The 21,818-nt window shown below is 41.8% G+C and overlaps 1 protein-coding gene across 1 annotated transcript in view; it reads left to right on the top strand.

Annotated features, from left to right (window-relative positions):
- Positions 1-19,120: 19,120 nt before the first annotated feature.
- LOC138967259 (uncharacterized) overlaps positions 19,121-21,818 on the top strand; it is a 46,625-nt gene continuing 43,927 nt past the window's right edge. Inside the window, exons 1-2 of the mRNA XM_070339781.1 lie at positions 19,121-19,228; positions 20,295-21,104. Coding sequence (XP_070195882.1) covers positions 20,639-21,104 — 466 coding nt within the window. The 5' untranslated portion in view covers positions 19,121-19,228; positions 20,295-20,638. The remainder of the gene's footprint in view (positions 19,229-20,294; positions 21,105-21,818) is intronic.

Below are 21,818 nucleotides of genomic sequence, written 5' to 3'. Positions count from 1 at the left end.
AGTGGAATTTTACGTGTATGACCGTTTTTTACCCCGCCATTTAGGCAGCCATACGCCGTTTTCGGAGGAAGACCAGTTACTTAAGCGAGGAAAGTGTCTGAAACATGTGGACAAGGAGCCCTTGTGGATTATTTGCCTGGCTTTCTTCTTCTTCTGCGTTCGATGTTGATTTTTTGACTCACATGCGAAGCAAAAGTGAGTCTATGTACTCACCCGAGTCGTCCGTCCGTCCGTCCGTCCGTCCGTCCGTCCGTCCGTCCGTCCGGAAAACTTTAACGTTGGATATTTCTTGGACACTATTCAGTTTATCAGTACCAAATTTGGCAAGATGGTGTATGATGACAAGGCCCCAAAAAACATACATAGCATCTTGATCTTGCTTCAAGGTCAAGGTCGCAGGGGCCATAAATGTTGTCTAAAAAACAGCTATTTTTCACATTTTTCCCATTTTCTCTGAAGTTTTTGAGATTCAATACCTCACCTATATATGATATATAGGGCAAAGTAAGCCCCATCTTTTGATACCAGTTTGCTTTACCTTGCTTCAAGGTCAAGGTCACAGGAGCTCTTCAAAGTTGGATTGTATACATATTTTGAAGTGACCTTGACCCTGAACTATGGAAGATAACTGTTTCAAACTTAAAAATTATGTGGGGCACATGTTATGCTTTCATCATGAGACACATTTGGTCACATATGATCAAGGTCAAGGTCACTTTGACCCTTATGAAATGTGACCAAAATAAGGTAGTGAACCACTAAAAGTGACCATATCTCATGGTAGAAAGAGCCAATAAGCACCATTGTACTTCCTATGTCTTGAATTAACAGCTTTGTGTTGCATGACCTTGGATGACCTTGACCTTGGGTCAAGGTCACATTATTTTGGTAGGAAAAATGTGTAAAGCAGTTCTTAGTGTATGATGTCATTGCTAGGTTTAGTCAAGGTCAAGCATGTGAGTCGTATGGGCTTTGCCCTTCTTGTTTATTATCGTGGAAGCGTAGACAGCCGATTTTCTCCCCACGCCAAGTTGGCTGCTGTCTTCCGTCTTCGGTGGTTGAGGTTCTTACTCAGGGTTGCCTCCTCCCCAAGAGTAGCTGCCTTGCTGGGCTGTCGAGTCCACTCTACCCGGGTTTGTTGTCGAAGTTTTCCTTCTCGTAGCCTTTGCCTTTCCCAAGGCGCACACAAGGCAGTGCGGGTTTTGAAATCGGAGTTGTCCTTCTCCTAGATGAGCGACCATCCAAGGTTGACGAGCCCCATCTGCCCGAAGCATCTGGTTTTAAGGCGCCAGTGACCCGCCTGCATCCCTTCTCCTGTTAGTCGAAGACAGGGCTCGCCACGTGAAGGCCAGGAGCTGGATTTGACTGTCAGAGGTGTTTGGAGACACAAAGCCATATGGAGCATTTCTTGGGAAGTAGGCGCTTATCTCTACTTCCACCCCGGCATAACAGTCCTTGGGCCCCGTTTGCCTGGCTAAAAGCAAGGGTATTCACTCTTTCACAACCCATACAAACCCGACAGAGTTATTTCTGAACATTGTCTTAATTACCATAATTATAGATAAAAAAAACAAAAAACATTCATAACTACATGTACATTGACCTTATAATAACGAGACAATGAAAGCAAATTATGTGAGTTGAAGGCACAGTCCTTCCCGTGAGAACGATTCGTCACTAACCATCTAAGATAGAACCAGACTTTTACGGGGGAATAAGACCTTTCCTCCACTTGGACTTATACCAAAAGTCACCAACCTGGGTGCTTTCTGCGAAGACGAGTATTTTTTTTGTTGTTTTTTTTGTTTTTTTGTTGAATGAATTCGTTAACTTTTGTGAACAAGAAACAATTAACAAGTGGCTCTATCCCATCTCCCCCCCCCCCCCCCCCCACCCTTTCCCCGTCGCGATATAACCTTCGTGGTTGAAAACGACGTTAAACACCAAATAAAGAAAAAAAGAATTCCTTAACTGACTCTAGTAGCAATATAAAAAATTAGTTCATAAACAAAATTCTCTCTGTGCACAGATAGTAGTCAGGATGATAATTTTTGGTATATGACCAAGTGGAGGGATGGTCTTACCCCATGTAAAAGCCTGGTCAGATCGGAGATAGTGAGCCAAAGGGTTTCACGGGAAGGACTGTCTCTGAACGATTCTTGAGACTCTGAACAACAGATTTCACATTTATTGCATTAATGGGCGGTTCTGGTGAGGTTATGCCCCTTCTTTCTTTCGGCTGGTAACAGGCGGAACCTCGCGGCAAAATCGCACGAGAAAGGAAAACAAGTCGCGTAAGGCGAAAATACAACATTTAGTCAAGTAGCTGTCGAACTCACAGAATGAAACTGAACGCACTGCAATTTTTCAGCAAGACCGTATACTCGTAGCATCGTCAGTCCACCGCTCGTGGCAAAGGCAGTGAAATTGACAAGAAGAGCGGGGTAGTAGTTGCGCTGAGAAGGATAGCACGCTTTTCTGTACCTCTCTTCGTTTTAACTTTCTGAGCGTGTTTTTAATCCAAACATATCATATCTATATGTTTTTGGAATCAGGAACTGACAAGGAATAAGATGAAAGTGTTTTTAAATTGATTTCGAAAATTTAATTTTGATAATAATTTTTATATTTTTAATTTTCAGAGCTTGTTTTTAATCCAAATATAACATATTTATATGTTTTTGGAATCAGAAAATGATGAAGAATAAGATGAACGTAAATTTGGATCGTTTTATAAAAAAAAAATTTTTTTTTTACAATTTTCAGATTTTTAATGACCAAAGTCATAAATTAATTTTTAAGCCACCAAGCTGAAATGCAATACCGAAGTCCGGCCTTCGTCGAAGATTGCTTGGCCAAAATTTCAATCAATTTGATTGAAAAATGAGGGTGTGACAGTGCCGCCTCAACTTTTACAAAAAGCCGGATATGACGTCATCAAAGACATTTATCGAAAAAAACGTCCGGGGATATCATTCCCAGGAACTCTCATGTCAAATTTCATAAAGATCGGTCCAGTAGTTTAGTCTGAATCGCTCCCCCCACACACACACACACACACACACACAATTTGGTTCCGACAATAAAATATATTCTATTCTATTCTATTCTATTCTATTCTATTCTATTCACACACCCCGACCCTCGTCTCGATTCCCCCTCTATGTTAAAACATTTAGTCCTTGTTTTTTACTACCTATTTTATTCATGTTTTTATTACTTAGTTAGTGGAAGAATCTTTTGTAATGTATGTTTGATGGTGTATGCTTTTAATTAAGCGTTGTTGACTATGAATGTAGATGTAAATGCTTGTATAACTGTGTTTTAATTTTAAATGTGTCAAGCGCAAAGAGCATAATTGTAAAGTTATGATGTTGCGCTATATAAATGCTCATTTATTATTATTATTATAGTCAAAACTTGACTAAATGTAAAAACGTGCATTGGTCCCAAATAGTGGTCTCAAATAGCATGTCGCTTTGGTAACAGTTCGTGTGTAAGACGTGCATTTTATACGGTAAAAAGACAATGGTAACAGGCAGAACCTCGCGGCAAGATCACAGGAGTTGTCTCGCGTTATCACCCCAGAAGCGCTCATAAGTTGTTGTTTTTTGCTGAACAGAGTAAAGACTGTAAGCTTGTTTGGGAAGTCTGTGTTTGTATGTATGGTCTGGAACCAACACTAATAGATGCAAATGTATTACAATGTATGATTATATGATTTTGGTTGTTCTTGAGGAGACACAGAAGAATTATGATGTCTATTTAGCAGATTTTTGTCTGAAGTGCAATACATTCCTTTGTTGGCAATGTTGTGGGTTCACGATAAGTTTATATGTAGAACTTTGTAGAAATAAACATGGAAGAGATGATTAAGTGTTTGAGGGAAATGTGTGTGTGTGTCTTTGTGTGTGTTGTGTGTGTGTGTGTGTGTGTGTGTGTGTGTGTGCGTGCGTGCGTGCGTGTGTGTAATATTGATAACATATGTTGTAACTCAGAAGAGGTTGTTTCACGCTTTCCTTTACTGCTTTTTTCCCCAAAAGTTTATTTCTTATCTGAAGTTAAAAGAAGAAGCCCCTCAGATTGCTTCCAAAGTTATACCATAAGATTGTACTTACAGATTTTGCTACTGCGCAGGAGGTCTACATGCAAAGGGATTGTTTTGAAAGCTTATGTGCAGACCTGCTAGTGACTTAACCCCCTTCGTGTGTACACGCAAGCACAAGACCAAGTACGCACGGAAAAGATCCTGTAATCCATGTCGGAGTTCGATGTGTTATGGAAACACGAAAATACCCAGCATGCCTACCCAACGAAAGCGGAGTGAAGCTGACTATGCTCTCAGAGTATAGTGTGGGGAACCCAAATGGGCAAACGAGCTCACACGTCACCAGAATTTCTGGAACACTGAAGAAGAAGAAGAAAGCTTAATCAAAAATCGTACAAAAGATAAAGAAAGAGCATTTTGTGAGGTTTGGGTTGGGTTACTTCCACTGTGTTGCTTAATGAATAATGGCGTCACGCAAAAATTCTGTCCCTTCTGCTGCATGTCTCCAAAGTCCGAAGTGACCAAAGAATTTCTAAAACGCTGTTTGTCTCGGTGACTTTAACATTTCAGCAGTAAAAAATTAATCGTAAGGTCTCCACCAAGCTGTGCAAGTATCGGTATCGTATACATTATATCTTCTGCAGGTGTTCCGATACCGTCCCCTGATAGATCGTTGTTGTCAACCAGTTGTCCCGCTTTGTGAGCAAGTCAACAATTTTGTGTAGGAAGAAACACACACACACACCAACACACGCACGCACGCACACACACACACACACACACACACACACACACACACACACACACACACACACACACACACACACACACACAATACCACACACACACACACACACACACACACTATCTGGGTTAATTCTATATCGTCTTATTATACATAAATAAAACAAACACAAAAACAGCAGACAGTAGGTACCGGGAAGATAAGATCATAGGGAATAACAGTTAAACCACGATCTAATCTACATTTTCTCTCCACAGAGATTCAGTGACACAACTTAAAGGCCCACTCTGCCTCACTGTCTCAGATCTGGCCAGTCTTTCACATGGCATAAGGCCTACCGTCCACTTGGTGACATACCAAACATCAACACTAATAATGTTTGTTGTTTTTAGTCAAGCAGTATGTAAGAAATGTTAAGTCCTTTGTACTGGAAACTTGCATTCTCCCAGAGTAAGGTAATACATTGTACTACGTTGCAAGCCCCTGGAGCAAATTTTTGATTAGTGCTTTTGTGAACAAGAAACAATTGACAAGTGGCTCTATCCCATCTCCCCCCTTCCCCCGCGATATAACCTTCGTGGTTAAAAACGACGTTAAACACCAAATAAACAAACAAATGTTTGTTGTGGTGAGTTAGAATTTTGTCAAGAATACTTTTCCGAAAAAGGCACCATGCAGTGGCTTTTACGTAATTAATTTTTTCAATAAAATGACCACTGTGCACAGAGATCACACAGGTTTTTTATTATTGGTATGTGACTAAGTGGAGGGTTAGTCTTATCCCCTGTAAAAGGCTGACCGGATCTGAGACGGTGAGGCGAACTGTTCTCATGAGGCGGAGTGGGCCTTTAATTCTGTTGGTTTAAACAAGTTTATTCAATAATTCCATTGGTACTATTACCGCATACATGAAATAAGGAACATGGAGCACAACAAGCTAGGCTTATGAGCGTACTCTTAAAAGCAAATGAAATTTGGCGGACGATTTTAATATAACAAATTTGAAATAATGTCAAAATAATAATGGTAAATTATGGTAGACAAACATGTAACAATAAAAGGACAAAAAAAACTAAAGAAAAAACAACCCAATGCTAAACTAACAACAGTACTCACACGCGCTCGCACACTCACTCGCACACACACGCATACAATGACTTCCACATGGTTGAAAATAGAATACTACCAGAACAAGGAAATGTAAACAGTACTGCACATGGTCGTTTCGAACATGGATGAGATAAATGCATTCATTATTCAAAACGTTTGCTTAATAAGATAAACCTGAATAACTGGTCAAATATCAATGCATTTTCGCTGTCTGACTTGTCTCTATTGCCATCAGCTCGTTTGGTTGGCGGAGTGTCCCGATCAAGTGATACAGTGCTGTCCAGTCATCTGGTGGTCACCTAGACTTACTGACGGACACATAGGACATTCATGTACGTCTCAGCTGACGATTGAATACGGCTGAGAACTGACGAAGGTCGGAAATAACTAATAGCCAATACTCCGGTCTCGATTTTGATATCACTGTCTCAACAGACCATAGCAGAAGATATCATCACACAGTCCGTCAATGTTAGATATATTGCTAATTCTCTGGACATTTTGTATTTACTGTAAAGAAATTACAAAAGTATTTGTCTTAGTTTTGGCTGTTCCATATCCCTCCCTCTGATTATTATTTCTTTTTGTTCACTCTTTTCTTGTACTTTTCAGTATTTTAAAATGTCTTTCCTTTCAAAAAGTCTTTAGTCACTTGCTCAACTAAATTCTGGGATAATTACATTTTCATATATATTTGTTTGTTTTTAAATTTAGGTGTTTTTGTTTTTGAAGTGGGGAAGCAATAAAGAGGTCGTCGATATCAAAACTGATATCGACGGAAATGTCGTCGATATCACTTTTGCACTGAGCTCAGTTTTGCCCAATTGACCAATGGAAATCCATGTAACATATGAAATAGCAATATTACGTTTTATCATGCGTTTTATCATGCGTTGTGGAAGAGTCGCTTTCCCTTGTGTCATTAGAAGCACTGAGGCAAGCTTACAGTGTCACGTACGTCTTGCTTGCCTCAGTGTTTCCAAAGAAAAGCATGAGGGAAAAAACTAGGTAAAGCAGATATATGTCTCTGGTTAAAGCAACGTTTCCACAACCAATAAAAACCCAACAGAGGTATATCCGAAAATCGTCTATTTGCAACTGATCGTGGAGCTGTGGCAGTGAAAATAATTAACTTTTTTGTGTGTACAGAAGCATAACGATGACACAGTTGTGGTCAGTGGTGTGTGTGGTGTGTGTGGCGGTTCGCGGTGTGAGCGGTCAGCAGTCAGTGGTGGTCAACACTCGCTACGGAGCGCTGAAGGGAATCAGGACGGTGACCGGTCCTCAGACTCACGTTGACAAGTTCCTCGGCGTCCCGTACGCCTTGCCCCCTGTCGGTGAGACGTTTTGCTTGTTGTTCTCTCAGGTGCCAGGAGATTGGCATAACTCTCACTTCATGCAACTGTTTGCGTTCGCTGTGTTTAAGAGCGTCACTTACTGTGATATTTATATATACATGTTGCTCATTACTTAAATGATTATGCAATAAGTTGATCTTAGTAGAGTATTTATGTTCGATTCAGTGTCTTTGTGTTCTTAGAAATACGATGTAGTGCCAAAAGAAAAATCCCATGTTTGTGTAAAATGAAAATGGACATTCAAGTTTTCTTTTCTTATCTTATCTTATTTTACTCTATTGCAAATGTCGTATACATGTAGGGCACTTAATAACTTCCCTTTGCTTATCAGATCTTAGCTCATAAAGATAACTATTTGTTATACAAGTGTTAGATGATTGATTCACTTTTGATGTTATGTAATTTAAAACAGTACCCCCCCCCCCCCCCCCCCATTTAAGAAAGAGGGAGTCTTTAGATGGGGGTAAACTTGATTTACAGACTCTATGAAGAGAAAATCTTGAAAGACAGGGCCTTAAACAAGAGGAAGTCTTACACCGGAGGGTCTTAAAAAAACTACTGAAAATGTGCAAAGGCTATATGAACTATGAACAGAAAATGTGCAAAGGCTATATGAACTATGAACAGAAAATGTGCAAAGGCTATATGAACTATGAACAGAAAATGTGCAAAGGCTATATGAACTATGAACAGAAAATGTGCAAAGGCTATATGAACTATGAACAGAAAATGTGCAAAGGCTATTTGAACTACTAGAGGAATACCCGGCTTTGCCGGGGTGAATCGCGAGACAGAGACAGACAGCGTGGCGGTTCACCACAATCACCTTTGAAGGCGAAGTCCTCTCAAACGGGATTGAGAATTTTTAGAGCTTATTTCTAAGCCCTATATTATCTGTTATGGCTTCTCAAATGCCAGAACATACAGACAGACAAAAGCCGCCAGACCCCATCACAAACAGAACTCTACAATCCACAGGTGTTGCCTCCACACATACACACACACACACACACACACACACACACACACACACACACACACACACACACACACACACACACACACAGACACAGAAGCCGTATATATCTATGTATATATATAAATATATAGAGATAGATGACAGTGGATTTTTTGATAAATAGATTCGACCTTTGCACTTTTACAGTGAGGACAACTTACGGGTACATGCAAGGATCGCCCACAACTTCTAAGACGAACAACTCTGCAGAGTCTGCTGTGAAGGGCGACGGTAGTCTCCCTGTCACACTCGACCCCCTTTGAATGAACTTTGTCCCCAAAGTTCCGAACAATGGACCCGCCAAGCTTAGGTCCCTCCCAGGTGGAATGAGAACAGCACGAAAATGATTCAGTGGTCTGAACATTTCATGTCGAGTCCCATCGCTGTCGACGACGCCAAATGTAATCGAGTGCCGAAACACCACAACTGACTCACCTTTGAAGGCAAAGTCCACTCAAACGGGATTGAGAGTAACTGTTATGGCTTCTCGAAGGAAGGCCTGAACATACAGACACACCAAAGCCGCCAGACCACATCACAAACAGAACTCTACAATCCACAGGTGTTGCCCACACACACACACAAACACACACACACAGAGAAGCCGTATATATATATGTATATCTATATCTATAAATATATAGAGATAGATGACAGTGTATTTTTCGCGTGGCTATACATTGATTCGACCTTTTCACTTTTACACTAAGGACAACTTACGGGTGCAAGGAAAGCGTTCTGGACAGTGCAGTGACATTCTAAAAATAGTAACGTAGTAACGGGAATATGGATTGACGCCACACGAAGGAAGGGAGATAAACGCTGAAAACACTGGAGAAGATAAGGAAGAGTTACTGGGAATGGATCCAGAGAAAAACCAAAATCGGTTCAGCGCTGCGCGCTGAGAGCACGTGTTGAAATATCTCATCGACCAGGTTGTGTCCGGGGTGTAGCTGAATATGGACTCCAAATTTGAAAAAGATCCACCAAGAACTTTGGCCGTGCATCGCGGACACACACACACACACACACACACACACACACACACACACACACACACACACACACACACACACACACACACACACCCACAAACACACACACACACACACAGACAGACAGACAGACAGACAGACAGATAGACACAAGTCGTATATATATATAGATGAACAGAAAATGTGCAAAGGCTATATGAACTATGAACAGAAAATGTGCAAAGGCTATATGAACTATGAACAGAAAATGTGCAAAGGCTATATGAACTATGAACAGAAAATCTGGGAAAAGAGGGTCTGAAACGGGATGGCGTTTTACATTGTGGGGTCTTAAAAGGGGGGTTCCACTGTATTGGCTGTGGTCTTTTTCAGGGTACCTGAGGTTTCACAAGCCCGAGCCCGTCCTGTCGTGGCCTGGAACACGCGACGCAACCAACTTCAGCGCCAAGTGCCACGGCCCCCCCTATGTTTCGCACTTTTACTGTTGACGTCTTAATTGTTTCCCAACAGCGAGGACTGTCTATACCTCAACAGCTTTGCCTCCTCAGGTGTGTGTGTGTGGGGGGGTATATGTGTGTGGGGGGGGTGGGGGGGTATGTGTGTGTGTGTGTGTGTGTGAGAGAGAATGTGTGTGTATGTGTATGTGTGTGTGTGTGTGTGTGTTAGAGAAAAAAAAGAGAGAGAGAGAGTGTATTTTAATGTTTGTGTGTGTCTGTGTGTTTGCGCGTGCTTAATTGTGTATTAGTGTGTGTGCGTGTGTGTGTGTGTGTGTGTGTGTGTGTGTGCGTGCGTGCGTGCATGCGTGCGTATAAGGGTGTGTGCGTGCGTGCGTGCGTGCGTGCGTATTAGTGCGTGCATACGTGTATATATATGCTCAGTCATACCCGCGCGATTGTTCAACCTCACCGAAGCCTGTGCGAGTCTGGGTTCGGATGAGAGTAAGATTGCAAGGATATGCATGTATCCCCACAAAAATAAGCCCAAAACGTGTGGGATTACTGACATCGAATGCCAAGGATATGCATGCCCCATTGACAGTAAAGCTCCACCAAAGACAGTTTTCAAAACGATTTAAATGGTCGTCTTTGTCCACAGGCGTCCGACAGTGGTCAGCCGCTGCCCGTGATGGTGTGGATCCACGGAGGGGGGTATGCCAAGGGCACGGCCAGTGGTCTTGACCCCTCCCCCTGGCTGCCAAGGGCGTGGTGGTCGTCTCCATCAACTACAGACTGGGTGTATTTGGCGAGTCGGAGGAGGGGATAGACGAAGTTCCGTAAATAACTGTCGGTTTTGTATGGGTTAAGAAAGAGTGAATACTCCTGTTTGAAGTGAGGCAAGCTTTCTACACCTGCTCCTTGTCTACGTGTTTCAGACACCACCCCCCCCCCCCCCCCCCACACCCCACCCCTCTTCTGCTCAAGCCTGTGTCTGGCCTATTATGTCACGTGGGAAAGTTTGAGTACTCACACTTCCACTACCCATTCAGGACCGATATTTATTTGCGAACGTCGTTTATCAAAGTGGTACCTAAAAATAATGCCATACAAATTGATTTCATTAAATGAGAACTGGTTCCATATAAATTCTTAGGCTGCAGAAAAAGAATTAGAAGTACTAGAAGAATTGCCCAGCAGACCGCTACCATTGTAGGCTGTGATGTCGCGGACTCCAATCATCTCATTTCCTGCCTCAAGACAAAAGATGCAGAGTCTCTGTTCAATGCATCTCTGGAAGTGATGAGTAAAGTATAACCGCCATTTTTCTTTTATTAAGGCCAACATCGGCTCGTATGTGTTCAAATGGGGGGGGGGGGGGGGGGGGGGGATAAAGTGAGAAACGTCAGAAACGGTGTGTGTTAGTGAGAGGGGGAAGGGGTTCAATTGGGGAAAATCCGACAAATACATTGACATATGGAAAAGCAGCCATGTCGTTGTTTCTTGTTTCATGAAAAACAGGGCTTGAAACACAATATGCTCTGTTGTATTTGCTTTTCAGGGGGAAAATTCAGCTTGAAAGTAATGAAAAGCATCTGAGTCGATTTCATTTTCACAGAGAAAAATATCACACAGCTTGTATAGAAGCAGCTATATCATGTTCATTGTACTGGGAAAAAAAATCCGGATGAAACTCATTGTATACAAATAAGCTCTGTCGTTGTCATTGATGAAGAAAACATCCGGGTGAAACTCAAAACATGATAGCAGTTATGTCGTAGTCATGGTTTCAGGCAAAAGCTGGAGGGGGGATACTGTACAGACCAGTACCAGAGTCGATGTTCGGTCAGTACGGAATGCTTTCTGCTGTCCCTGACGTCATACTGCGTAACGGTTGGTTCAATAAAGGATTCAACTCTGAAGAGTTCGGAATTGGATTGCCTGCCTTTGGTGAGTGGGGGTGTGAGTGAGTATGTGTACCGCCGTACTGTATGGCAGCTCGCTTTCGGAATTCCCATGAGGGTAACCTCACAGGACTATATATAAAATCTTATCCTTAAAGGCACAGTAAGCCTCCCGTAAACCATCACAGATACTGTCAGGCTTTTACACACAGTACAAACACCATTTCATTTAAACACTCACCGCTTGAGAACATTCTAGGGTGCCCTCCGTAAAGAGCGAGCAATTTTCAAATAATTTATTTTTGCGTGGTTTATCTTACCTCTGAGCCATCGTGAACCCGTGTAATCCAGTTTTCCTTTTTTCACAATTTAGCCGCCAGTTTGTCATTTCAATGAAAATCTCTGTAAGCTTATCTGCCATAGCACGTTATTGTTTACCTTTGAATCTGAAATGCAACATTGAAACGGCTGCGAACTAGAGCAGTGGCGGTTAACGGTTCAGAGGAACGGGCGCCAGGCAGCGTCGTCTGCCACGAGAACCACGACCTTGTGTGACCCTGCTTCCGGGCTATCTTTTTTTTTTTAACTTTCAAAACTTGGTATTGTTCTGATTTTGTCTTGATGAAAAAAGATTTCTTTTGTGATTTAAGAATGTTTGTGTAACAAGCTGTCAATTTATTATTTAGATTTCAAAAGTTAGGTCAGAAGCGCAAAAAAGCACCGTCCGATTGTCTGACAGACAATCCGCAAAATTAATTCTTTGAAAATTGCTAGCTCTTTACGTAGGACACCTAGGATGTTTCCGTTCGGTGAGCGTTCAAATGGAAGGGTGTTTGTACTGTGTGTAAAAGCCTGACAGTATCTGTGATGGTTTACGGGAGGCTTACTGTGCCTTTAAGCTTCTTAGGATCATGCCTGGCTTTCACATGGTCACGTAAAAAAAAATTAACACCCTGACTGCGCTTTCTGTGCAATGTGGGATGGAATGATTAAAATAAAATAAAATAAAATAAAATAAAGTAGTAGCTACTTTCCCCATAAATCAGTCAAGATGTTCAAGTTTTGTATGTGTCCACGTGAAGGTCTTTTTCCATGTATGTAAAAGATTTACCGGATCTGAGAGTGAGATGCTGAGCTAAACTGGTTTCACGGGAAGGACTGTGACTTTAATGATATACGATACCGATGTATGCACAGCCTAGCGGTGACCTTATGATTATTTTTGTTACTGCTGATATGACAAAGACACCGAGACAAACTTCGTTCTCGTAATTCTTTGTCACTTCCTCGGGAGACATGAAGAAAAAGTAAAAGAATTTGTATGTGACGCCATGATTCACGTTATTGCGTCTTTTCTAACTTTGTTTAGCTTCTAAAGTCAAAGATATTACTTCCAAAAAAAGATGATAAAAAAGAGACTTTTTTTTAATCCATATTGTATCTATTCAATGTGCTTCACAGACCCAGACGACGATGGTTTCACAATGGCGGAGTTTAGGAACCAGACGAGAAGGTGGCTGAACGTCTACCTGTTGCTAAAACTGTGTTTAATTTCTGAAAAAACACAAACACTTTTGGCACATTTTGCGAACCATATCGAGACTAAGGGAAGTAACCTCCTTCAAAATCGACTAAATTTAAAGAAATAGAATTAAAATTAAATTAAAATAAAAAGCCGACCTACCGTCCCTATCTTTTTTGGGTCACGTTACCCTAAACCAACATATATTTTTGTTTGGCCTTAGCAAGAAGAACACACCAAACAGAGTTTGTTTATTGATGCAAGATTAGCGGATTGTAGAAGTCGCACATCTTGTGTTGTACCGATTCCACAAAGTAGATTTTGGCAACAGTTTTATTGTAAGGCAACATAACGTTTACTTTTTCGGTCAATCTGTCTGGTTAGCCTAACAACCAAGAGAAACACACCGACGTAGATATAAATTTAGTACATGTATTACCATTTCAGTGAACCAAACGGCTATTTGACCAATCAGGACTGACTCTAGGTGACCTGTCAAATGTTATAGCGGTCAGGCCGGGAGCCTTTTTACGTTTAGTCAAGTTTTGACTAAATGTTTTAACGTAGAGGGGGGAATCGAGACGAGGGTCGTGGTGTATGCATGTGCGTGTGTGTGTGTGTCTGTGTGTGTGTGTGTGTGTAGAGCGATTCAGACTAAACTACTGGACCGATCTTTATGAAATTTGACATGAGAGTTCCTGGGTATGAAATCCCCGAACTTTTTTTTCATTTTTTTGATAAATGTCTTTGATGACGTCATATCCGGCTTTTCGTGAAAGTTGAGGCGGCACTGTCACGCCCTCATTTTTCAACCAAATTGGTTGAAATTTTGGTCAAGTAATCTTCGACGAAGCCCGGACTTCGGTATTGCATTTAAGCTTGGTGGCTTAAAAATTAATTAATGACTTTGGTCATTAAAAATCTGAAAATTGTAAAAAAAAATAAAAATTTATAAAACGATCCAAATTTACGTTCATCTTATTCTCCATCATTTTCTGATTCCAAAAACATATAAATATGTTATATTTGGATTAAAAACAAGCTCTGAAAATTAAATATATAAAAATTATTATCAAAATTAAATTGTCCAAATCAATTTAAAAACACTTTCATCTTATTCCTTGTCGGTTCCTGATTCCAAAAACATATAGATATGATATGTTTGGATTAAAAACACGCTCAGAAAGTTAAAACAAAGAGAGGTACAGAAAAGCGTGCTATCCTTCTTAGCGCAACTACTACCCCGCTCATTCTGTGAGTTCGACAGCTACTTGACTAAATGTTGTATTTTCGCCTTACGCGACTTGTTGTTTATCACGCTAAACATAAACAAGACAAAGTAAAAAAAATTGAATTAACAAAATCAGCGAAATTTGGACGAAACTTGACGGTAATAAAACCAATATTTCTAATTTCTAACAGACATGTCTCAAAAATGATACCAGCATTCGCCTGCCGGCTCATTCTGATATCCATTTTGTGACATGTCTGTTATCATTTGCTAACAGTCAGCATGTTAGAAACAACTCATATTAGCGCCAAATACGACACAAAATATACAGCTTGCGCCAATTTATTAGCGCCAAATAAGACACAACATATAAGCCTACAGCTTGCTCCAATTTATGAGCGCCAAATAAGATACAAAATATACAGCTTGCGCCAATTTATTAAGGCCAAATAAGACAAGATATACAGTTTGTGCCAATTCATTTGCGCCGACTGAATAAGACACAAGATATAGGCCTACACAACATATACAGCTTGCGCCAATTCATTGGCGCCAAATATGACACAAAATATACAGCTTGCTCCAATTCATTAGCGCCAAATAAGACACAAATTCTACTGCTAGCGTCAATTTATCAGCACCAAATAAGACAGCAAATATACAGGTAGCGCCAATTTATTGGCGCACAATTAGGCACGAGACTGCTCATCTTGCGTGGAGCCGACCCTACCACTGAGTTGCTTTATTATGGCACGTGCCAATCAGTTCTAGAGCTTTTCCACGCGAATTCTTATTAGTGAGAAGGTAATCGGCTTTCTCCGCGTGATGCGATTGTCGTGGTAGACGCGTGGCCATTGTTTATTATCGATGTATGTCCCGGATGTAAAGTCGTGGTCTTTGTTGCCCTCGTGTTTGTCGTAGACTCGGCTGTCCTCAAGGGTGAAGAAGCCGGACTGAGTTTGATGATGCATGCCTACCGGGTGATCAAAGGTGCGTGGGGGAAGGGGTGGTGAGGGAGGTGTCACTGTGTGTGTGTGTGTGTGTGTGTGTGTGTGTAGAAAACGGACAACAGAGAAACACAAAAACGAATTTAAAGGCGAATGATAACAAGAGAAAACGGAAATAAATTACAACATGATTTAATCAAATTACATTAAATATCATTTGGATTATATTGCTTTTAAAGAACCACAACCATGCTGTCTTGTGGCAATCTCTTTTCTAACACTTCCAGGTGATGACGACGATCATGACAACGACGACAACGATAATGATGATGTTGATACTTCTCAGTGCTGATGATGATAATTGTAATGTGACGGTGCTGATAATACTTGAAGGAAGTCTTTGTGGACACGGTTGTTTTCCTTCGGCCTTGGTGATGATGACTATGACGATGACGATGACGACGATGACGATGATGATGATGACGACTACGACGACGACGACGACAACGACGAAGCTCAATGCCATGATAACGATGATGATGAATTCAGTGATGAACGACATTTCGACTCCGTGTTGCTCGGTGCTGATGTAACTTTGTTGTTTATTTATTGATCATTTTCCCACCTTCCTTTACCCACCTTTAGTCGATTTGTTCGTGACGTCACGTTTAATCCCATTAGGTATTACACCGGGCGTCGGCAAATGACTCATTGCGAGGCTTTTAGGATGAAAAGTTTAAATGACCCATTTTGTCCTGATTCTGGTCTAATCCCCACCCCGTGCTGTGGAGGTTGTAATGTCTTTGAATCTGCATTCTGTGCGGCCAGGACGGTAGTTTGATTATTCAACTGAAGACCGACTGTAAATTTCTTTTTGTAACGCTGAGTATGAGTGACGTTGAGTTCAATTTTCTTTACGGTTTCGGTTTAATTATTTAGTTCAGTTTAGTTAAGAAAAGTATAGTTTAGCACAGCACAACGCAACACTTTTCATCACAAATACAAAAATAAATACACTGTACAATACAATGCAAAACCGTCAATACTTCTTCTCTTCTTCTTCTTCGTTCATGGGCTGAATCTCCCACGTTCACTCATGTTTTTGCATGAGTGGGTTTTTACGTGTATGACCGTTTTTACCCCGCCATTCAGGCAGGATACGCCGATCAGCTTCGGCGGAAGCATATGCTGCGTATTTTCGTGTTTCTCAGTATAACCCACCGAACTCTGACATGGATTACAGGATCTTTTCCGTGCGCACTTGGTCTTGTGCTTGCGTGTACACACGAAGGAGGCACATATTAGTTGACCTGGGAGATCGGAAAAATCTCCACCTTAAAGCCACCAGGCGACCGCGGCCGGGATAGATTTGAACTCACGACCTTCCGATTAGGAGGCCGATGTCTTACCACTACGCCACTGCGCCCGTCAATACAATACAAAACAATACAATACAATACATTACAATACAATACAATACAATACAGAACTGCTTTTTTTGTGGTTGCCTTTCCTTGACTGAAATTCAAAACCGTCAGTGAGCAGAATTCCTGATCTGTACGAAAGGTTGATGCACAACTGGAGAAAAGCGCATGCATCTCTGTACAATCCTATTGGTTTACATTTGTTATTTTGGTTTCTAAGCCCCCCCCCCCCCACCCCCCCCCCAACCCCACCCCCACCCCACCCCTGTTCTCTGTATGGACATTACAGCGGGTGATAAAAACCCAAGTAAGAAACTTAAACCAATGCAGACAAAAACTAATATAACTTATTTCAATTAACATTACCATGATGCTGTGTCATAAAAAAAATATCAACACAATACAAACGCAAACAATTCAAAACAAAGCACCACAAAACAAACCCCACTAATGCAATATCCATACAAAATATCTTTGATTTCAAAATTTAACGAAACAAACTTAATCATGAAATAATACAAACTGAGCAAAACGTTTCAACGTTAAAGCCACTGTGCTACTAGAATTGGTGTGCATGATTACTTACGTTGTGCAAGGCTTTTCCTGCTGTGGCATTTTCAGTAATCCAAATTCTTTACTGATTAGACGGATGAAATTAACACGGCGGCCTACAAAGTACATGTAGTTTTATTGATATGATTTTAGCGTTTCAGTTTCTCATCATCAGTGATTGACCACGGCCGTAACGTCAGTGATTAGTTTTGGCTTCTTCCGATTTTTTAAAGTCCTTATTGCTTCTAACATTGGTAGTTTCAGTCTCAGGCGTCAATCCGGTCGGTCAGCATTCGTGTCCTTTCTCGGGTCCGACTGTGACGTCATTCAGTTAGTGTATCAGTAGTGACATGATGCTTCAAACCATCCTGAACTCAGGCCAAAAATGAGTTACTTAATTCCCTTCGGGTCTCATTCTTTCCCTGACAGGATGCCTTGGTTTTCCTTGTCAAGAGAGGAAATCGATTTTTTACATATTCAGATCTTTTCGTAATGTGTTATGGATATAAGCAGATTGGCGATCGTAATGATTTTTCATGGTGTTGTGTAATTTTTAAATTACAAAGGAATTGATATGTAAGACAGTTTCAAGCGAGCTATCTTTCGCGGATGTATATATATACTGTGCAAACAACTCTAAAGTGTCACGTGATAATCAACTTTGGCTCCGCCGGTGCGCGCCGGTGCAGACGATTTTTTCTGTAACCAGTTGAGAGTGATGCAACCATATATTACGGTCTCCTTCCGACAGCAGTCTCAAAATTTCGACTTGTTTTGACCTTAGAACGATGTCTTTATCATAACTGTGAAGAACAGAACGGAGATCACTGTCGAACTTCGGTCGGCCAATCTGCAATCATTTTCGTCTCGCGGCGAACACTGAGTCTCAAACTTAGATCAGAGCTCGCGAAAAACATTTGGGAGATAACTCTGTATTCTTGTTTTGATAGATTCGCGCAATAATTTAGCATGCTGTCAGAGAGAAACTGGCGATAGCCGTGGAGCGATGATTATCAGAATGGCCGCTTCACTGAAACGTACGTGATCAATACTAATCATGATCACTGAGTTTGATCATACTTGGCCTCTTCTGAATCCTGCTCCACTAGTATCAAGCATTATTATCACGATTGTTATGCGTTCTTCCCACAGCGCAATTATTTCAATAACACCGGGATTTTCTCCGGATAATACGTACTGGGGTGCGGTAGTGACCGCCGCCGGCTGAGTGTGGACTGCACTGTAAGCGCTCAGCATATAATTTTCTCAGTCTAAGTGCATGACTCGGATTATATACTTCAGTCGTCGATCGTGACCAAGACGAGGTCAGTTGGAGACGGGGCCGAATTACCGGTACAGATAGGTATAATGCAGCTTTTTATTAACTTCCATCATTTACGGACGCCCAGCGTTTCAATCAATTTTTTTGTATGCGTTCATGAATGGTATACTGCTATATTGTAGTGTGATGGCAATCTAGAAAAGAGTTTTATCCGGCTAACCCCCCTCCCCCCTCCCCCCCCTCCCCCCCCTCCCCCCACAAAGTATCAAAATGAAATTCATGACCTCTGCCTCAGTCTTGACTAGAGTGAATACAATCAGTCATCAGGTCTTTTACGATGGTTTGTTTGAACTGTTCCACTCAGTTCCCGCAGCAGCCGTACGGGTTATATGTTTTCTATTTCATGTAAACGCATTATCATTTTGGCTCGAAGCTATGAACGCAAGTGTCCGTCGATGTGGCTCAACCACTAAACCACAAATAGTGGTTCAGGAACGATAACTCTTGGCGTGGGCAGTGTTGTAAGCGACTTTACCTTTCGCGCACCTTGGCGACTCAATGGCGTCACTGATTCCAAGCCGCAGCCAGTGTCGGGTGTGCATAAAGACGCTGCTCGTTGTTAAATATTTGTTCAGTATTGAACAGATGCATCTCGCTGGTAAGTCTTCAATTTATCCGCGTATTAGGTATGCATTAGACGTTCGTCAAGACTCTCTTTTGCGACTTTCCCGGATTCACGATTATGTGGGTTTTATGGTTCCAGCGGTCAGCAGAATAGAATGTTTTCTTCTCGGCTGTACGGCGGTAAATGTCAGTTAGTCGCTCAGCAAGGCACCGCCTTGGCAATATAAAAGAAAAGTGTCCAACATTTTTAAGGAAGCTGTTGCAAGGTACTAAACAGATGTTGTCGAGGCCCCCTCCTATAATGCCTTCTGCTTGAGGGCAATGAGGGCCATACAGGCACAGTAACCGCCCTCCCGCCCCTGCCCCACCTCTTTTCTTTTATTTTTTATTTTTTATTAATCTTTGTTAAGGACACACACTTGCACTTCGCCAACATGTTAATAATGGTCAATTCATTGATCGCTGAACATTATTGGAAGAAGAAGAAGAAGACGGAGATGACAGTGGCAGTGTGTTGAAAATGAGTTAAAATCGTGGTGACTCGAAGGATTTTTTTGACTGAAAACACTTTTTCATGTTAAAGGGACATAACCACATGACGGACTATTGATGGAGAAAGTTAATTTGGAACACTAAATGATTTTGTGCTAATTGTTCATTTGTTGGCGTTCAGGTGAAATTTGAGCCTTAGAAAGAGTAGGATAGGATCTGATTGTACAATGTGCTACAGGATTAATTCATCGGCGGTAATTGACCCTATCGGTATTCCAAACTCTCGTAATCTCTCGCAAACTTCAGAGCATAGCAAAGCATGCGGTACAGCGATCTCGTGCGAGCTGCACAAGCCAAGGTTCGAAGTTCTCGCGATGTTCAAAGCATAACAAAGAGCGTGTCTCGCGAGAGCTGCTCATATACCGAAAAGGTCTATTCTGTAGCTTATCGTTTTGTTAACAAAAAGACACAGGCTATACAGTATACCCTCCTGCATTAGGCTAGAATCAGCTCAAGATGGGTCATTTGATCATTTCAAAATCAATGGGTCATTTGTCAAAATCTGTTAGAGCAGTGTCTTCCACTTATATTTTGCTTGTGTGTTGCAGGAATGTCTCCTGAACTTCTGTGCACTCCTGTATCAGCTTTGTAGCAGCTAAAACACCACTTCTATTTCTAGTGGAGAAACTCTGACTACAGATGCATGAAATGTGAAGTGACTATGGATACAATGATACAGAGATCTCCAGAAGTTTGGATTTACAGAAGTTTTCCTGGAAACAGTAGCTCAGTGAGGTTTTGCTGTGACCGTTATATTAACCTCAAATAGAAATTATGATGTAGACGGAAAAATGATGGCTTGTGCAACGAAGATTTTCTCACAGCCTTCAAAAAGCATGTTTTTGTTCGGTGTGTTTCTTGTGGAGATGAGTCGTGGATTTGATAAAATGCCATGAAGTTCCACCAAATCCACGGCACTGCCGTGACCCTCTCGCCAGATCGAACCAGCGCCAAGCGGGACGAGACATCCTTCTGCAATGGGATCGTCTTCGGGGACCAGCCACTCAAAATCGGCCAGAAGGTGTGCGTACAACTGGGGTGCATTGTGTCGTGGAGCGGTGCGCTGCGTCTCGGGGTCACGACCCATGACCCCTCGACCTTTACTCAAAGTTACCTCCCCAAGTATGCCTACCCGAACTTGACGAAAAAGGACGGGTACTGGGCGCGTGCAGTTCCAGAGCGGCTGGTGTGTGCAGGATGTCGGGTGATGGTGTACGTGACGTCGTCCGGTCAGCTGCAGGTGTTTGTGAACGGTCAACACAAAGGTGTTCTGCTGGTCAAGCTGCCCACGTCTTCTACACTATGGCTGCTGGCCGATGTGTATGGAAACACCGCCAGCGTCACTTTCGTCAAGCCAGGTGAGGTTTTGTGCAATGAAAGACATTTTCTGATGGTGGTGGGATTGCGTTGTGAGTTTTGGTGTGACTAATTTTGAGGCATTAAACTTGAGAAAGGCAAGACCACTAAATAAACTGAACTCTTCATTGAACATTGAAGTGTAAGCCTGGTCTATGCTTTAAAGAACTCAGTGTTTGGAGGGGGGGGGGGGGTAGATGAAAAATATATTCTGAAAGGATGGGATTGTGCTGTGAGGTTTGGTATGACTCAGGCATGAAACTTGAGAAAGGTTAGACCAGTAAACTGAACTGTTCATTGAAGTGTAAGCCTGGTCTATGCTTTAAAAGTACTCGGGGGGGGGGGGGGGGGGGGGGGGTAGGTAGGTAGGTGAAAGACATTTTCTGAAGGGGTGGAATTGGGTTGTGTGTTTTGGTGCAACAAATTTTGTGGTGTGAAACTTAAAGAAGATTAGACCAGAGAATTGAAGTGTTCATCAAGCTGTATAAGCCTGGTCTATGCATAATAGTGCTTTTATTGTTTTAGACTTAGAGTATTCTGGCGATACATAATGTTCAAAACTGTCGGAAGGGGTGAGCTGGGTTGGCATCACAAGATGTAGAACTAGCAGTGGCATGCAGATTTGAATTCGGCATGAAGTTTTCATCATGCTTATTTTGTATCTCACTCTCGGTGTACACTTTACATTTTTGTTTCCTTTTTCTTTGAGGCGGCCA

Source organism: Littorina saxatilis, linkage group LG5 (assembly GCF_037325665.1).
Source record: "Littorina saxatilis isolate snail1 linkage group LG5, US_GU_Lsax_2.0, whole genome shotgun sequence".
Taxonomy (NCBI): domain Eukaryota; kingdom Metazoa; phylum Mollusca; class Gastropoda; order Littorinimorpha; family Littorinidae; genus Littorina; species Littorina saxatilis.
Note: the sequence above shows the minus strand (reverse complement) of the source record. Positions and strands in the feature narration are given on the sequence as shown.